At 41.7% G+C, this 19174-nt stretch overlaps 1 protein-coding gene across 5 annotated transcripts in view; it reads left to right on the top strand.

The window, feature by feature from the left end:
• snx13 (sorting nexin 13) overlaps window positions 1-12334 on the top strand; it is a 45512-nt gene extending 33178 nt beyond the window's left edge. For 2 of the 5 annotated variants that reach the window (XM_080443200.1, XM_080443198.1), the window contains exons 17-26: window positions 189-255; window positions 1644-1822; window positions 2888-2995; window positions 3179-3289; window positions 4276-4437; window positions 6720-6791; window positions 6931-7076; window positions 8480-8548; window positions 8640-8752; window positions 9336-12334. In XM_080443200.1, coding sequence (XP_080299326.1) covers window positions 189-255; window positions 1644-1822; window positions 2888-2995; window positions 3179-3289; window positions 4276-4437; window positions 6720-6791; window positions 6931-7076; window positions 8480-8548; window positions 8640-8752; window positions 9336-9571 — 1263 coding nt within the window. In that variant the 3' untranslated portion in view covers window positions 9572-12334. The other 3 variants (XM_080443199.1, XM_080443201.1, XM_080443202.1) reach the window with 3 other exon arrangements.
• Window positions 12335-19174: the final 6840 nt, after the last annotated feature.

The raw sequence follows: 19174 nt of genomic DNA, 5'->3' as shown, positions 1-19174 counted from the left end.
AGAGATAACATGTCTGGCTGTGAGATAATAAACTTGCCTTACACTTTTCCAAGCACAGTTTTTACACAGAAATAAAGTACAAAAAAACACAAATACACATAGAACAACAAAATGATGGCATAATAATCAGATATGAATGACTATTTAACACACTTATGGGTTTGTTTTGTTGCATCTTGTGGTTTCAGTCTCTGGATGACCTCAACTCCTGCCACGATGAAACTATGCAGCTACATGCCTTCATCTCTGACACGGGTACACACACAGCACAGACAAGACAATTCATCTCACTAATATCATGATAACTGTGTGTGTGTGTGTGTGGGGGTTTTTGCAGTCATTTACTCACTGATATTGAGCATGAGGGGTATCAAACCTTAAGCTAAAGTTTAACCACTTGAACCCTAGCATCCCTATTCTGGCCATGTCTTAATAGGATAACCTTGCACGAAAATAGCAGATCTGCAAGCTCACAACATGTCACATTGCGATGCATTGTGAGATTGCAAATTGGCTATTTTTGGTGAAGGGTTTTGGTGTAGAGGGGAAAAAGAAGGGGGCCAAGGGTAGAGCCCTGGTGGACCCCGATCAACAAAATCAATAGGGTTTAAAAGTGAAATATGTTGTTCTCTTTGGACTGGCCCTTGTTATAAGCTGGTGCTTTATTTTTTTTATAGCCAAGAGCAAACTTAAGATGGTATCTGAGACCTTTAGCCTGTTTTTATACACTTAACTGCCATATTCTTGTCCTTGTGTCGAAGACTGTGGAATAATGCATGTCAACTTTACTGTCCTAAAACCTTGCCACTCTACAATGCAGAATCGAGAAATCAACAGCATAATTTATACCGTTTACATTGAAAAGTGATGTCAAGCTATGGCTGCCGACAGCACTTCCCTAAACAAACGAAGAGAGATGCAAGGTTTTTGGGCCGTTCTGTATGTGTGGATAGATGTCTGGGAATTAGAGATTGAGAGTTGTAACGGCTTCTGTGGAAAAGTGTAGGGCTGCACAATATTGCAAAACATAATGCAAGTTCTTAGATTCTGCACAGCACCATAATACTTGTTTAAATTAGGAAGCTGAATCTCTTGATATGGATAACATGCAAGTCAATCTTTTGATATCGTTATATTTGTCATATATCGTGCAGCCCTTGTAGACTCGAGCATATTAGGAATGAGTTGTCCCCTACTGCCCCCCCCCATCCCCCCCTTGTGTTTCATGCTACTGTGCTTATATCTTCACCTCCTCAACTCCATTCAGCTGCATGTGTCTTTTCTGTTACTAATCGATTCCACTGTTCTAGCACTCTTTCATTTTTTTCATTCCATTACCTTTACCATTTTTTTGTCTTCCTTTATTCCTTCCTTCCTTTCTTCCCCCTTCCTCGCTTTCCCTGTTATCGCTGTCCAATTTGCCTTCCTTTTGTCATCCACACCCTTTTCCATGTTCATTGCTTCCCGCCCCTCTCTGCACCCATCTGTGTGTGGTCCTGTTGCCTTTTCTCTCTCTCTCTCTCTCTCCCTGCCCTATACATCCTCCGTTTCTGCTCCCCCTTTACTGGTCTACCACCTCCTCCACCCACCTCATCCTCCTCCTCTCCACCCTGGCCTGTGGTTGTATTGCTGGGGCGGGGTAGCTGACACTTATTTCCCCGGCTTTGGGGGTGCTGCAGGGGTGTGCAACGACCATGGCAAGACGTACGCGCTGTACGCCATCACCGTGTTCCGACGCAACCAGGACGGCAGTGAGGACTGCTGGAAGACCTACCGCCGCTACTCGGACTTTCATGACTTTCACATGAGAATCACTGAACAGGTAGTGATGCTGTATGTTCACATGTGTGTGTTTTTGTCTGCACTGTTTTGTGTATGAAAGACATGCATGAGTGTAAAGTACCGAAACCTTGATCAACTGATGGTGGCAGTGACACTAATATTGAAACCAGGGCTGCAAATAATGATTATTTTAGAAATCGCTGAAACAATTATTGTTTTAGCTATAACCACGCAGCTAGTATAAGACAGTCCCAATGGAATTGCGTAACCCATTAAGACCTGAAGCCGATTCTACAAATGTCTTTCTAAATGAAAACTTTTTCATGTCAAGTACCCCCAAAATGATATGTATTTGGCCACCGACCCCATCTCAACATATTTTGTTCCAGGGACCCCCAGAAGCAAAGATTTGAGTTAAAATGTTCGCTTAAAAGAATATGTATATTCAAAGATTTAAAAGAATATATATATATACAAAGATTTGCACCCATTTTCAAGATTTTTCAAAAATAGCAGATCTACAAGCTCGTAGCGCGGCACTCGGTGCCGCGCTATGAGCTTGTGTATCTGCTATTTTTGAATAGCCAAAGTGTAAAATAATGCTTTTTAGCTCAAATCCAAAAATGACACCGATGCGTTCCAGGTCTTAACACTTTGCCTGCCAATCACGAGTATAACCGTTGATGAAAAATACACCCGTTTACTGCCAAAAAAATCCATCCACGAGTATAACCGTTTTTCAAAAAAAAAAAAAAAAAAGTTTTTTTTTTTTTTTTTTTTTTTTTTTTTTTTGGTCTTTTTTTTTCTCCAATTTATCCACACAGAACCAGAGATATCACGATCCAAAGATTTCTAGCTCCATTCACTCCTTGGTTAACTTATTACTTTAAAATCCTGTATCTCGGCTCCTAAAAATTCAAAATTTAAACACTGGCACTGGGGGAAGTAAAATAAAAAAAACCCTCTGGCAGGGAATGTGTTAATGGGTTAATATCTTTACCCAAGAAGTCAAAAACACAACTTTTCATTTTCTACTATGGAACAAAGACAAGCTTTCACGTGTGGGTGAATTTGTAAATAGAACTTTGTCTGTGTCGTTTGCTAGTTCGAGAACCTGACGTCCATCTTAAAGCTGCCTGGGAAGAAGACCTTTAACAACATGGACAGAGACTTTCTGGAAAAGAGGAAAAAAGACCTCAATGCCTACCTACAGGTGTGTGTGTGTGTGTGTGTGTGTGTGTGTGTGTGTGTGTGTGTGTGTGTGTGTGTATCACATGTACTATACCGTGTGTGTGTGTGTGTGTGTGCGCGAGAGAGGAAGAATGTACACATTATTTTCTTGTCTAATTTCAATGTTTGTGCATAACAATGTGTTTGTGTGTTGCATGTGATGTAGTTGCTGCTAAACCCAGAGATGGTGAAGGCGTGCCCTACCCTGGTCCTCCATGTCTATGACTTCCTGGAGAACAAGGCCTACAGCAAGGGCAAGGGAGACTTTGCACGCAAGGTTAGACCTTAAAAAGTTACAAAAGTCATTAATAAACCATTTGAACTACTACCATATAACATGTAAACTAACATCCCCTTGCTGTACACACACACACACACACACACACACACACACACACCCCCCCACACACACACACACACACACACACACACACACACACACACACACACACACACACACACACACACACACACCAGACAAGGTATAGAACATATAGACCTTGTGATCACTTTTGATCTATTTGGATCTCTACCAACTGTAGATAATGACCAATAAGATTAACTATTTAACTAAACAATAAAATATAGTATAATATTAGCATGGTAAAAATGTTTAACAATATATACCTTTTTTATTTCCTTTTAAAGAATTCTTTCAGCAGAAATCAATTCTACATGGTAAGACACCAGTATATCTGCTAGAATGTAGTTTTTCAAAACCAGAATTAATCATTTTTATGTGGCCTGATGGACTCGGACCACATACTGTACACCAGAGAGAGGACTAAAGACGTTCCTTTTGAATAAAGCATTCGGTCAGCTATTCTGGTTTTACCCCTAGGTTTTCTTTGCCCCCCCCCTGCTTTTTTAATAGTTTTTTTAAAACCCTCCTTTTTTAGATAGTTTTTATGCAAAGTTTTTTTTATTCTGTACATTAGCACTTTGAGATTTGTTTCAAATGTGCAATATAAAAAAAAAATATATATATTATTATTATTATTATTACCCATTTAGACCTGAGGCCGATTCTGAAAACGCCTTCTAAATCCTGACCTAAGTTTTCTGAAAAAAATCTAATATTTATTTGAAAATGACAAAAAAAACATGTTGCTATATACTGTACAAAGCAACAAGAACCCCAAAAGGGGTTCCCGACTTGAAAGGTATAGTTACGTAATGGGGTTCCAGGTCTAAATGGGTTAAACACTTATTTAGGGTGGAGCCTCGTACCAGACAGAATTTGTCGAACATGTCTCCCCTCAGATGGACACTTTTGTGAACCCTCTACGGAGCTCCATGCGGAACGTGTCCAACGCGGTGAAGTCCTTCCCGGACAGCATGGCTGAGGGCATGGCTAAGGTCTCTGACAACATGGGCCGCATGTCAGAGAGGCTGGGCCAGGATATCAAACAGTCCATCTTCAAGGTACCACCACCATCACAACAGTTATTCTCAACCTTTTTGTATTTCAAGGACCCGCTGTTTGATAAGCCCGCTTGCGGTAATGTCCGTACTCCATTATAGCGACCCGAGTCGCGGAAATATTTCCGTAGTTTTCATGTCATGTACATCCCAAAGACATTATTAATGTGTGATGATGATGAAATGTAAGCGTGCGTCAGGTCTGTCCTCCACCAGAGCATACAAAGTCCTCTACATCAGTGGTTCAGTGGCAAAAAATAAAGGGATATTCACCCGTGACCCACGAAAATGTATCCGTGACCCACAAATGGGTCCCGACCCACTGTTTGGGAAACAGTGCTCTACATGACACCTAATCAACACACCAGCCACAGTGCATCCAGCCAATGAAATAGTGCAGGGTGAGGGTCTACTTGTGACATTTTGCTCCCCATTTTTTTGGTATGGGGTTCTTGATTCCTGTACCAGTACAAAGATGCATGCCAGTCCATAAACATTAATTCTTTCAGCTTCCATAAAAACCCTTCTCTGTCAGCTTCTGGTGGAGGACAGATGTAAACATCATGGGTCAATAACTTTGTTTCTACTATAGAAATGCTTTGATACATTTTTCGTACATACATTTTAGTACACTACATGTCTAACCTGTCTCATATTTTCCATCTGTGGGACTTGGACCATGGACAGTTATACGAGAATGAATTATCTGTTTCACTAGTATGCTCACTCACAGGATTTATTTCTGCGCACAATACCGCAAGCACTGAAACGTGTGAAGTGTTTTTTCCTGTGAAGGTAGCACACGTTTGGTTTTAGCTCATGCAAGTCCACAGCCACAGTATCATACCTGGATGCCAATGGTAGACTCACAGCAAGGTTGGGCACTGACAATAGTGGTACTCTCGTCATTTTTATTTCCAGCACTCATTAGACGTTTCTGTCAGCTGAAAGCATGACCAAACTGTTTTTAAAGCTTAATTAAAGCCCTTTTCTGAAAGCATTAGTTTTACCTGAGGTAAAAATAATTATTACCTATTGCTCTGGTGATTTTAATCCTGCGAAGTCTGTTGTTTTTATCTGACTGGAAAGTTAAAATTACTGACTGAATTACCTGTTTATTTTTGGGAACTAAGGTCCTTTGGTAATACTAGCCCTTTGTAAATAGGCTTCTCATTAATTTAAGCAACTCATTTATTTTTGGCACACAGTTTTCTCCTTAGAGGCTGTAGTGGAGACTCTGTTGAACATTTGGAACAGTGTTTTGAACTTACGATCAAGCATCCCAGTATACAGGCCAGCATGGACCCCATTAGAAGAAGCAGGCAAACTCAAGCCAAGGATAGACCCCTGGGGGACACTGGTCAACGAAGTATACTATACATAAGGGTGTTACAGCCCCAGCCTATTGGAACCAAGGGGCAACATGAAAGTATGTGACTCCTCTCTCTGGAATGTCAGCCATGAAATATTTATTATTATGTTTTATTTTTTATTTAACTTCAGAGTGGGTTGACAGTAGATAATAAGCAAAAGATAAACTAAACAGAAGCCACCCTAACTTACCGAAGCCCAAAATAATAGAAACAAAAGACAACAATTAACTTAACTCCTGGCCACCAAAACAGGAGAAAAATGGAACCAACGAAAATACTACCACCCCTACCATAACCTGGCTGTTAACTCAATTGATAAGTTCAACAGTACAGAAGACACAACATGGTGTGTTTGCCAAACACACCATGTTGAATAGCGAGCGGAGAGAGAAACCTCTATGGAGCTGGGGAGAACCGGCCTCTTCTACTCCTCCACCGTTAGCCTGCAATCAATCAGTTCCTGGACACCACTTCCTCTCAATCCCTCGCTCACTCAATCGGCTCACAAACCTGCAACACATCACACTCAACAGGAGGCTTAAGTGGTTATGGGAAGGGGTTAGAATAAACACAAGCATCAAGTCTGTCCGCTCCCTTATCAGCTCCAGCTAAACCTCTGACCATCCACTGTATTCCTAACCTGGTTCCAAACCATAGACCCCGCCCACTCTCCGAGTGGACTGCCCCTCTTGGTCTGGTGTTGAAATGTGAGCCTAGGATATATTCGGTACAAAAAGTACCGTCCAATGAGAGTCGGAGGTGGGGGTGGGTCTAACAACAATCCAATCAGCGAATATCTGCTAAAACAAGCTGTGCGGATCCGTGGATCTCTTGTGATTGGTTTAGGGAAATTCGAATCTGATTCTGAATCAGGCTGATAATCAGGCTACTGTATTCCCTCTCTTTTCCCAGCCGCCTCCACTCCTCACCAAGTCAGACATTGACCCAGAACACTGTCGAGTCTCTGCTCATCTCGATGACATGGTGAGTCTCTGCAATGTCTATATTTGTATTAAACAACAGCAAGAATACCTATTTGATAATTCCTACAAAACCTCTGCCATCATTGTTTGTTTCCTCATCTCACCCTATCCTTCATCCATCCCTCTATCCCTCTTTCCAGGTGGATGATAACATCCCTCTTCGGGTGATGTTGCTGCTGATGGACGAGGTGTTTGACCTGAAGGAGAAGAACCAATGGCTGCGGAGAAACATAAAGAATTTGCTGCAGCAGCTCATCAGGGCCACCTATGGGGACACCATCAACAGGTCAGAGAGAGAGAGACACACACACACACACACACACACACACACACACACACACACACACACACACACACACACACACACACACACACACACACACACACACACACACACACACACACACACACACACAGAAATGCACATCCAAGACTTATCGACCAAGCCCCCAGAACCGAGGTAGAACAGTGAAGCTGCCGTCGCCTGGTGGTCAAATGTGGCATTGCAGTACTTCCGCATTTAAAACGCTACTGCGCATTCTTCTATTGTTTGAAACCCTAGTGCGCCTGCTCAGTGCTCAAGTCTTCCACATTTGAGCACCACATTTTGGTGTAGAGTGTTCTTCCGGGTGCTTCATGCGCTGGTGAGCAACTTTCATTGAAATGAATAGCCGCTCTCTAGATATATTATAACTATGGTATCGACACAGACAGAGAACACTAGAGTTGCAGTGCTGAGACCTGTGCCTATGTTTAACTTCATCAAGGAACAAGGAGCACTGATGCTGTTTTGCTTCGAAATCTTGTTTCGCCATCACACGCATGTGCAGACCAAGTTCAAGGGCAGCTCAGTGGTAGTTAACTCATTCAGTGCCACTCGACGTCTAAGACGTCCGTTGTATCATAAGCCCTGTGCCACTGGACGTCTAAGACGTCCAAAAAAAAAATATATATATAAAAATAAAAATAAAATCTTATCATGATTTGAAAATGTTCTGCTCCATTCACTTCTTGTTTAAAGGACGACTTCAGCGATTTTCAACCTGTCTTCATATAATTGGTCCTCACTAATACTCATGATAAAATGGTACAATTTTTTTCAACTTGATCTGTGTCTCAGAGGAGGGCTGTGGACAGTTCAGAGTCCCGTCTACCAGTGACATCATCAATGGGGAATCCAAGCTAATAGAAACTGCAGGCTTTCTATTCCTGGAAAATTGCAATGCAATAAAAGAAGCCATTGTTCTCGTGTTAATAAAATTCTAAATAAAAAATGTGAAATCTTGTTGGAAAAAAAATCATGCCTAACGATGATGTCACTGGTAGACGGGTTTCTGGACTGTCCACAGCCCTCCTCTGAGACACAGACCAAGTAGAATTTTTTTTTACCATTTTATCATGAGTATTAGTGAGGACCAATTATATGAAGATAGGTTGAAAATCGGTGAAGTCGTCCTTTAACTTCTTACTGAAAAAGGCTGTATCTCGGCTCCTAAGCACTTTTTTTTTACAATGAATTTTGGCTCTGGCACTCAGAGCCAAACTGCCAGAAATAAGTCAGGCACTGAATGAGTTAAAGGGATGGAACATCTTTTTTCAAAATTGTCAGGGTTTCAAACACACAACACAATTAGCTACAGCAAACTAGCCTCCGCATGTAACCCCACTCTGAATTTTCTCTGCCTGCAGAAAAATCGTGGACCACGTAGACTATATGACCTCACCAGAGCAGGTGGCAGACTACGTCAAGAAGTTCAGGTAACTCTTCTCCTGTGCTTTTAAGTAACTGTGTCACTGTTCTAGATGCTTTGTCCACTAACTAATTATGTGGTCCCCACCCTTCATTCAGGGATTCATACTGGCCCAATGGGATACTGGCTGAGACTCCACCTCGTCGAGACAAGAACATCCGCATGAGGACACGAGTGGCCGCCAAGACCAACCTGCTAGGGATAATGCCAGGTGACTGAAAATACACACACCCTAGGTTAAATTGGTCCAGAAAGTTTCAGCACCCTCGGTTGGAGGAGAAATAGAACAGGATGCCACCTAATATGTCCATGGATTCAGCTACATCCTTGCAAAGTTTTACTTGCGGCATGAACCATTTTATCAGTCCCTGCCCGACAGAAAGATTTCAGAACCTTTTTATTTTTTTTAATTTTTTTTAATAGAGGAGAAATATATTAAAGAAACAAATTAATAAGAATCACTCACAATTACACCTACCTGGGCTCCCAGATCCAACTAAATCCTTCATTAAGGGGCGATCACTCCAAGACGTGTCACTAAAACGTGTAGTCAGCAAAACCGTATACAACACGCATGGTGTGCGTGTTGTATACGGTATTGTGTCTCTATTTCTACATTGCAATGTTCATAGCCCCTATTTGCAAAGACATTTCTGAAGCATCTGCGCCTGTAGAAACCGTCTTGGTGTGATCACGTCCTAAGATGGCTAGTGTGACATGAATGTCAGGTGATTGGGGTCAACACTGCTCTAGAGCATGGAATCACTCCCTCCCTCCCTCCCTCTCCCCACCAGATGAGCTGAAGCACATCATCGGCGCGGACACGACGAGGAAGGGCATCCTACGCGTGTTCGACATGTTCCAGCACCAGCCCATGAACCGACGGCTGGTCTACGTGTTCCTGGAGGGCTTCTTGGAGACCATGTTCCCGCAGTACAAGTTCCCAGAGCTCTTCGTCAAGCTGCACTCCCGTTCGCCACGCACACACAGATACAGCCAGAAACTCAAATCGTCCTCCCTCAAGAGGTGACAGGAGAGGTGGGGCTGGTAGCAGGAGCAGCAGTGCAGTGCGAGGTGACGGGGCAAGAACGTGGGGGTGCGTATTGGGATGTGCACGCATGCACACACAGACACAGTTGAGTGAAGATTCAGAGTTGAGGTGTGTGTGCGTGCGTATGCGCACACATGAATTCCGCTTGTCCACTTCTCTTTTCCAGCGTCCCACTCTCCGACTTTCCAATGTTTTCTTTCCGATGTGAAGAAAATCAAGTGGGGGGGGAGCAGGTCAACTCTAGACCACGCTTCCCTTCTGTATTTCACTGTCAGAAACACAACGTGCACACGCTGTTCCTGGAATTTGCACCACAGAGACTGAAATGTTGCAGTCTTTTTGTTTTAGTCAATGTATTTTTTTTGTTCTTGTTTCTTTCCAGTTTTTGGAATTTTAGTCTGCATTTAGCTTTAGCTGGGCCAGACAATGCTGCTTTCCCCTGGTCTAGCAAGCACACCAGATACTGTATTGTTTTTAACCTGCAGGAGTCACTAGGGGAGACCTACACCTTGCCTTACCCTCCAGTTTCTGAATAATATAGGCTGACTTAACAAAGTCTATCATCCCAATGTTCAGTCATAATTGATTTCTCCCTCACAGTATACTCTCTGTAATAATTGGTCTAAACTAGTATGCTAAGTCATTTTAACCAAGTATGTCAGTAGTACTACATCAGAAAGTCCCAGGTTTTAAAATGTGGCCTATTGGAACAGATATAGGTCTGTAGGTTTATTATCAGAATCCCCCCCAGCTACGAGGACTTAGATTTTTGTTTTTAATGAAATCATCAATACTTGTCAAAAAAGAGGACACGCCCACTTTAATGCTACTGTTGTAACTCCTGCCAACCAAAGCTCCTGCTCTTCCGTATGTGTACCTATGTGATGTGAAGATACTGACAATATTACTGTATATCGCGCACCATGTGAACAAAGGAAACCAGAATGCCAGTGTGAGCTAGTAAACCAGCCTTAATACTACCCATACAGACCAAGAGAGGCACGCTAGTGGTAGCTCTACTTTCACACTCGACTGAACATTACAAAGATATAGAGATATGGAGCTGTATCCCTAGTTCATCACTTTTATTCAGTCTTTAATTTTGTGCAATATTTATTTTCCAGTGCATGTGTTTCAATAACTGTATACTGAAAAAGTAAACCATACTGTTTTGAGAAATGAAATTATAGAAAAAATATGAAATAATTCTCCCCAGAAATGTCTTTTTATCCCAACAACATACATTCCGTTGTTGTAAAAGTACTTTATTTTACAGACTTGTTTTATAAGTCTGAGTTTGTTTTTTTCCCCCCCTCAACTCACTCCTTGTGATTCTGTGGTTTGTGGCACGGCTGTTCTAAGTCACAGCCTGATTGATGACTAGTTGGTTAGCCTCGGAACACAAGACTCCAGCGTCTCACGACGATCCACTAGAGAGGGGTTTATGCATACGAGCCTGTTCTGTTGACTGTGAACAGAACTCATCTTTTGATGTTATGAACAAATATCAGGAGGAACTGCCCCCTCCCCTCCTGTTCGTTGGAATCAAAGGAGAGCCGTGCCCTCTGACCCAAAAGAATCACTGCTGAAGAGCACTTACCGTAGCGACTGTGGGAGACGCTCTCCCATTGGCAGAACGGAGTCCCATTCTGCTGCAGTCATTGGATGGAACTCCATCGCCTGCCGTGATTTGCTTGCATTGAGCAGCCCTGGTGGACTCTGATTGGCCCAGTGTGAGGACATGGACTGGAACCTCCCTTTACTGTTAAAGGGAGGTGAATATTTGTCCCCATACCAGAGGAGGTGAATTGACCTTTTAAAGGGTAGGCTATGTTTTGTGATTTTGGACATCATTTCATTTGTCTCTTACATACCTGTGCTACTTTGACCAGCAGAGAATATCACCAGTCAGCTGTCGGCTGGTGGTGTTTAGTGTCTTGCTGTCAACAAGCATACCAAAGAGGGTAACTCTAAACAAAAGGAATGTGTAGGCTCTACAGGAGGGGTTGGGAGTAAATGGAAAAGTTACAAAGTACATAAAATAAACTATCTCTGATTTCACATACTAAAGAAATAACATAACTATTTTTCTCTGCCTCAGAGTCAGCACACTGACTGCTGTTGATTGAAAGTATACTGTACGTGTGCCATTGGGAATCAAGTCAGATTGTAAACGCATCGAGCCCACTGAGTGAAAATGGTGTCATGCTGCTTTCCTGGGCTGTGATAAAGAGAGCGGTTGGTTACCAAGCTGCTTTACAGCGTGGTTTTGTGTGTTCTTTCCAAATAACCAGTTTGGAATGAGTTAGCTGCAAGACACTCGTAATGCTAGCATCCTGTTCCAGCTGACAATGGAGCCAATATTCTCTGCAGGTACATGAACTACAGGTATGTATGAGACACAGTATATGTAGGTCTAAAATTGCCTAACTTACCCTTAGTATCCAATCACCTCACAGGAAGGCTTGTCTGTTTTGTTTTTTATTTCTAGTATATGAATCTATGATAATGAAATTTGTGCATATCTGTGTACAGTATGTGTCAATAGTGTGCCTAAATGTACTGTCAACTCTATTTTCATATTTTTCTTTATCTAAAAAAAAATCAATCAGAATGTCATGGTCATTTTACGCGACTGAAAAGGATTTTAGGGTGTTTTTTGCATCATGCTTATCAAACTCTTCCTTTGGAACAGCTCAGATCAGTATAACACTAATAAAACAGTAACTGAGACTAACTGATCCACAGTGTATGTGTTATCCTCATTGTGTTTGCGCTATTTCACCTCTGTCTGAACATACGCAAGATAAACTAAACCTTTATTCATCCCTGCAACAGCAGTAAGTGAAACCCAGACAGGTGAGTGTCAAGAGTCAGTAAAAAGGAAATGTGATGTAGGTGATTATTTTGAAATTCCTCAACCACCAACTATTTCTCAAGTCCCTGTTGATCATTGCTTAACTCTTTGACTGCCAGAGTATTTTCATAAAGTACTCCCCCAGTGCCAGCAATTTTCGTGTTTTTTTATTTTTATATTTTGAATTTTTCTCATGAAAATAATTTAAGGACACATAATGTAAAGACCCAGCACAATTCCGCCACTAGAGCGCAGCACATGACAGCTTTGATCATGTCGTTGGGTCTCTCTCACCCTTCTTCATAGATTAGACAAGGAAAAACATGAAAACGGATGTGACGTCCCCCCCATTGTTTTGATCGGCGAAAATTACGTTGTGATATACGACGGCGATGACTGATCGTCACCCAGACCATAGATTATAGAAGAGAAACTGTCCGTTTGTCCGTCATACCGTGTGAAAGACCGTTTATTTACCTATTTTGGACGAAAATGACTGGGGAAAAGAATCAAAAACCGGAAACGGAATCCAGGTCATGAAACCGGATGCAGATGTCCGTGAAGTAAGTGGAACTGGAGAATAACATTGAATATTAAGCAGCATAGCGCAATCAGAGATTAAACAATGAACGCGCGTCCAGCGCGTCGAGCGCGTCGACGGCCAACTGGACAAAGTAGCACTTGACGCGTTATCGCGTCGTCCGCAGTCAAAGAGTTAAAGGGACATTTCGCATCAAACCTCTATTTTTATGAAGTCTAGGACCCATAAACATGATCCTGGTGTGTTTGTGTTTTCTCTGTATTTTTAGATTTGTATCCATATCCTCAGATACTATGAGTCATTTGACTCAGTCTCTATCTCACCTTATTTCCTGACTACATGACTGCAGGTGACTACAGGTGTAGTTCAATCAGCAGTACTCAGTCAGTGGCAGTGCCCCAAAATATTATGGTCATTGTAGTAATGCAGCAGTCCAGTCAAACACACAGACTTCTACATTTTTCTGGCCATAGGGTGCACATTTTGCTACTGTTATCTACTACAAATATTAACATTGAGTGACTAAGTTCTTCCAGGGGTGAAATGCTCCTTTAATAGGACTGGTTGTTAGATTCTAATAGTCGTTGTCACTGACTTAATCAGGTTCAGCTGAAAAAGAAAGGGGATGGGTAAAAGTCTCTCTTATACTCAAGTCCAGGACTTGGTCTTGAATTGGCTATAACTAGAATTAATTTTACAATAAATAAATGATCTGAGCACCAGTGGAGGGGGATGATGTAATTTAGAGATAATAGCTCAGATTTATAGAACGCTTTTCTAAGTACCCAAAGTCGCTTAAAGGGATATTTCACTTTCAAAAACAAATTGGGTCATTTTATTGTCTACTCAGGCTTTTGGGAGCACCCTGGACAGTTTTAAGTTACTTGATTCAATATTTAGATATTTGATTTTTATCAGACACACCCCCTTCCTATACAAACCCATTGTAACTTCAAACTCCATTTTAACCATGTTAGATTAATCAAAAACACCCGTCCTTGGTTCTGGTGACTGATATTGTTCTAATACGTGAGGAGACTGTTTTTTCAATTACTTTTTTCATTTATTTTTAATATGTTTGGAAAATAAACAATTAAATACAATAAAAAACTAAAATAAATGAAAAACGTTATAAAAAAACATGTATTAGGAGAGCAGGATGAGTCAACAGAACCAAGGACGGGTGTTTTTGATTAATCTAACATGTTAAAAATGGTTTGAAGTTAAAATGGGTTTGTATAGGAAGGGGGGGGGGCTGATAAAATGAATATCAAATATCTAAAAACTGTCAGGGGGGCTCACAAAAGCCTGAGTATACCCAAAATTAATTTGAAAGTGAAATATCCCTTTTAGGAAGGAACCAACTTTACGGGGGAAAATTTTATGGGATGATGCATGATTTGTTTTCTCCTCTACCAGGTAAACTACAGTATGTCACAACAAAGAGTTTGGCCTGGCAGTGACTTTACTCAGACTTGGGGTTTAACTTCAGGTAAGGCAATTTGAAATTGGGAACTAGACTTGACTTGGACTTCAAATTAGCTTGTTCGTCAAGAACAAGTGTACTTAATAATAAAATTGTATCAGGCAATATTAGAAATTGACACATGACACATTCTGTTTAGGGTCTAATGTCAACATTGAAAACAAACAAGCCAGTATAAAAACTGAAATTCTAATAGCAGCTTTAAAAACAGGATAGTTTTATATTATTTGTATCGAATGGGTTTGATATTGAGATATTGAGTTTGAGATTGATATTCAAGTGACAAAGTTAATATTTGGTAAGCATAGTTTATTTACAGTCATTGTAGGACACCATTCTGTCAGTCTGGAACAAGATTGTGTTGAATCTGCTTGGCCTGTAATCAGCTGTAAAGATGTTTGTTGGTGGTGGTTCTATCTATTCAGTTCATGATGTACTCTAATCTTCATGTCTTCCCGTCAGCCCTGTGTGATTTTCCTACTGGGTCTGCGATGACAACGATTCCCCAGGAAAACAATGCTGAAAGACAGGAGGAATGATATAAATCTCAAGAGATGGACAGATCACATTAAATTATACAGCGTACGATAGTGTTGTAAATAAGCTATTTTTGCCTTTGACCAACCTTAGACTGGGATCTAATTAAATAAACCTTTTCCGGTTTGTGTCGCAGTGTTATTGTTCCGACCAAGGTGTATTCTTATGAATCATGTTTTTCTGGACTGGCAACACTAGGCTACTCTATTAAAGCATTCGGCATTATGTGGGTGGAATGATAGCATCTACCATGACCATCCATGACCAGTGGTGTAAAGTAACTAAGTACATTTACTCAAGTACAATTTTGAGGTAGTTTTGCTTTACGCCAGCCAGCACGCCCACGTGGGTCCCATATGGGTTCAAGGTGGGCTAAACCATATGGGCCCCATGTCGGCATGTCAGCGGGATCCACTTGGGTCCCATCTGGGATGCCCATGTGGGCCTTACGTGGGTACTACCTGGGCCCCACATGGGCCCCATGTGGGCTTTTAGGTGGGTTCTACCTGGGCCCCACGTGGGCCCCATGTGGGCTTTAGGTGGGCCCCACATGGGCCCCATGTGGGCTTTAGGTGGGTTCTACCTGGGCCCCACATGGGCCCCATGTGGGCTTTAGGTGGGTACTACCTGGGCCCCATGTGGGCTTTAGGTGGGTTCTACCTGGGCCCCACATGGGCCCCATGTGGGCTTTAGGTGGGTACTACCTGGGCCCCATGTGGGCTTTAGGTGGGTACTACCTGGGCCCCACATGGGCCCCATGTGGGCTTTAGGTGGGTTCCACCGGGGCCCTAGGTGGGTCCCTTATGGTTTCAAGGTGGGCTAAACCATATGGGCCCCATGTCGGCATGTCAGCGGGATCCACTTGGGTCCCATCTGGGATGCCCATGTGGGCCTTACGTGGGTACTACCTGGGCCCCACATGGGCCCCATGTGGGCTTTTAGGTGGGTTCTGCCTGGGCCCCACATGGGCCCCATGTGGGCTTTAGGTGGGTTCTACCTGGGCCCCAGGTGGGCCCCAACTAGGCAAGTCTATGTGGGACCGAGGTGGGTCCCAACTGGGATGCCCATGTGGGCTTTAGGTGGGTTCTACCTGGGCCCCAGGTGGGCCCCAACTAGGCAAGTCTATATGGGACAGAGGTGGGTCCTAACTGGGTTTGTTTGTGCAATGGTTCCTTTGATTTCCAACGTGGGTCCTAATAAGATTTAAATATAAATAAAATAGATTAAGCAGCAAACATGAACCGTGTTAATTCTTGTAAACACACCTAAAATAAAAATTGGGTATAACATTTTACACGTCTTCAGTTTTACCAGGATGAAAATAGACAATATATATTTTGACAAATTTATTAAAAACAATATTACAAGATAATGAAAATACAATGAAAATACAAATGGAAATAAATATAGCAGTAGTGTAAATGTGCAGGAAGAGAAGGCACACACATGAAACGTGCAAGTGTACATACAGTATATACATAAAATCACAAAAATGCAACATAATATTCTGACAATGCTCCACAGAGACTATTAACAGAACAAAATATAAGAATAAAAATGGTCCAAAAAATGTATAAATAGTGTATAAGAGGTGCATCAAAAACTTCCATTGTCCATGTAACAGGGCAGAGGGATTCTGAGATCCAGTTTCATGTTGCAGATGAATCTGGGCCCTATGTGTACGTGGGTGTCTCTTGAGCCTTTCTGTTTAAATCCCCAGTGACAGAACCAACCAAGTATTGTGCTGCTAAGGGGAGAGAAAGAGAGACAGAGACTTTGTCTACTAGGGTGGTGCATCATCCAGTTGTGAAAGCTGTCTCTGAGCTCAAACTCTGTTTCCACCTCTATCACAAGCCCCAGTGAACCACTTGGAGAGAGCCTTCTCTGCATCCTTGTGTTCTTCAGTCCTCCTAATAGAAATGACAAGAAGCCAACTGTTAGAAATTATAGAATTATGAAACTTTCCATTACTGTATATGCTGTGGCATGCCTTCTACTGGTATACATCAAATGTGTTGCCAAATTACATTTAAAGTTAGACAGATAAAGGAAAATTAATCACACACACACACACACACACACACACACACACACACACACACACACACACACACACACACACACACACACACACACACACACACACACACACACACACACAGATTCACCAAGACAAGCAGGAAGAATGCCCAAACTGAGCAGCATAAAACAGCATGAAAATAAAGTTTAGCTTGAGAACAGAGTAATGCACAATCTACTACTTAAAGAGATCAGTACTGCATTTAAATATTTACTTACTTAGTTATGAAAGCAGAAATCCATCACAAGGCAATCCTCCTCTCTGCTTTGCTCCTTGAGTCCTTTGTCAGTTTAAATTTGAATTTAGTGGACAAACAGAGGGGGCCTTTAGGACCCAAAGCAAACAGGACCTTTAGCTGTCCTTAGAAATGCCTGAGCAAATAAACAATAAATAAATAACAATAAAATACTAACTGAAAACTAAATACAATGGCCTTGCCTGTCTTAAGTAAAGTGTGTAATACTGCATTAAAGCAACATCACCAGCCTTTATAAACATAACCTGTGCTGATGTAAACATTCGACTTTATAAATGAACACCCGAGCTCTCTCTCTCACACACACACACACACACACACACACACACACACACACACACACACACACACACACACACACACACACACACACACACACACACACACACACACACACACACACACACACACACACACACAGCTCTGTTCAACACAATGCTGTACCCCCTCCAACTGTACTTCTTGTTTTCATTATGTTTTAAAAAAGACTCTCTGTCTTTCTAAAAGGAAGATATGTGTGTCCCCACTGCTGCCTAAGCCAAGAAACAAGGCTTTACAAAAAATATAACTAACTGAAACAGGATTGTGTATTTTCAAAGTTAACTAAAACAATCTATCTGAAAAAGAGCTTGTAGGTCGGCTATTAAAAAAAAAATCCATATTACAATACAAAATTAAAACTAAACTTTAAAGAAATAAATAAACTAAACCACCCAAACCCAGACTAGTCTGGCATGCCTTGAAGTGATAATTTGAATACCCATTGTTCCATTGTTGCTATCTGTGTGTGACCCCCACAGGGTCACACTCAGATAGGGCCATTAACAGGCAGTCAGGGGGAGGGGATTTAGTCTGGACTTGAACAGGATAATACAAATGTAGTTTGACTTGAAGCAGCACATGTAACTGAAAGAAAGCAGAAAGCTCTGAATCCACAAGCTTATGAACAAATTGTATTATCATTGCTCCCTATCACAAACGACACATTTATACTTGTTAAAATCTAAGAAAAAGTGAGTTGGGCTTTAACCACTTAACCCTTAGTAAACTTGTACTTGGTCTGCTCTTTTTTCCCCCTCTACACCAAACCTCTTTGCCAAAAATAGCCGATCTACAAGCTTGAGCTTGTAGATTGGTTTATTAGCCAGGGATCCTTTTAATGGTTACCAGTTAAACGGTTAACAGTTAAACAGTTAACCTGCCATGGCCATCTCTAATAAATAAAAACAAATACTTAAATACTTAAAAATACAATGTAATGTCCAATCTGTATGGTAGAGTATGTTCATACAATATAACTTATACTATATATATAATTGGGGTGGTTGCATTTAGTCTCCCTGCTCTTCTATTGAGACATTTCGATTGTGTCAAAGGTCATGTCTCACCTAGACACAGGATCTGACACAAATTCTGACCTGATGGTCAAGATTGAAATCATCCCCTGAACAGGCAGGCTCTATCTTAATGGTAAAATATGTCAGCACTTGTGCAGGAAACTGGGTTAAAATCTGGGGTAGAAGAGGAAGATATAGTACAACTTAAAATGGGATTGAATAGTTTGTCCGTCTTTGTGAGCTTGTATATTGGCTGTTTTTGGCATTAGTGTTTAGTTTGGCAGTGGTAAAACAAAAAACAAAAACAAATCTGTTAACACATTATTCGATTTATAGTGAGTGAGTGAGTGTGCGCGCGTGTGTGTGTGTGTGTGTGTGTTCCAACCCATGCCCAGTTAGCCCATATGTACATGTCAGTTAGCCAGCATGTACACCACGTGGGAATCACATGGGCTTGCCCACTTCCAACCCATGCCGGTTAGCCCACA

This window comes from Gymnoscopelus braueri (genome assembly GCF_963280865.1).
Source record: "Gymnoscopelus braueri genome assembly, chromosome: 11".
Taxonomy (NCBI): Eukaryota; Metazoa; Chordata; class Actinopteri; order Myctophiformes; family Myctophidae; genus Gymnoscopelus; species Gymnoscopelus braueri.
The sequence above is the reverse complement of the archived record's forward strand: the minus strand, read 5'-3'. Positions and strand labels throughout refer to the sequence as shown.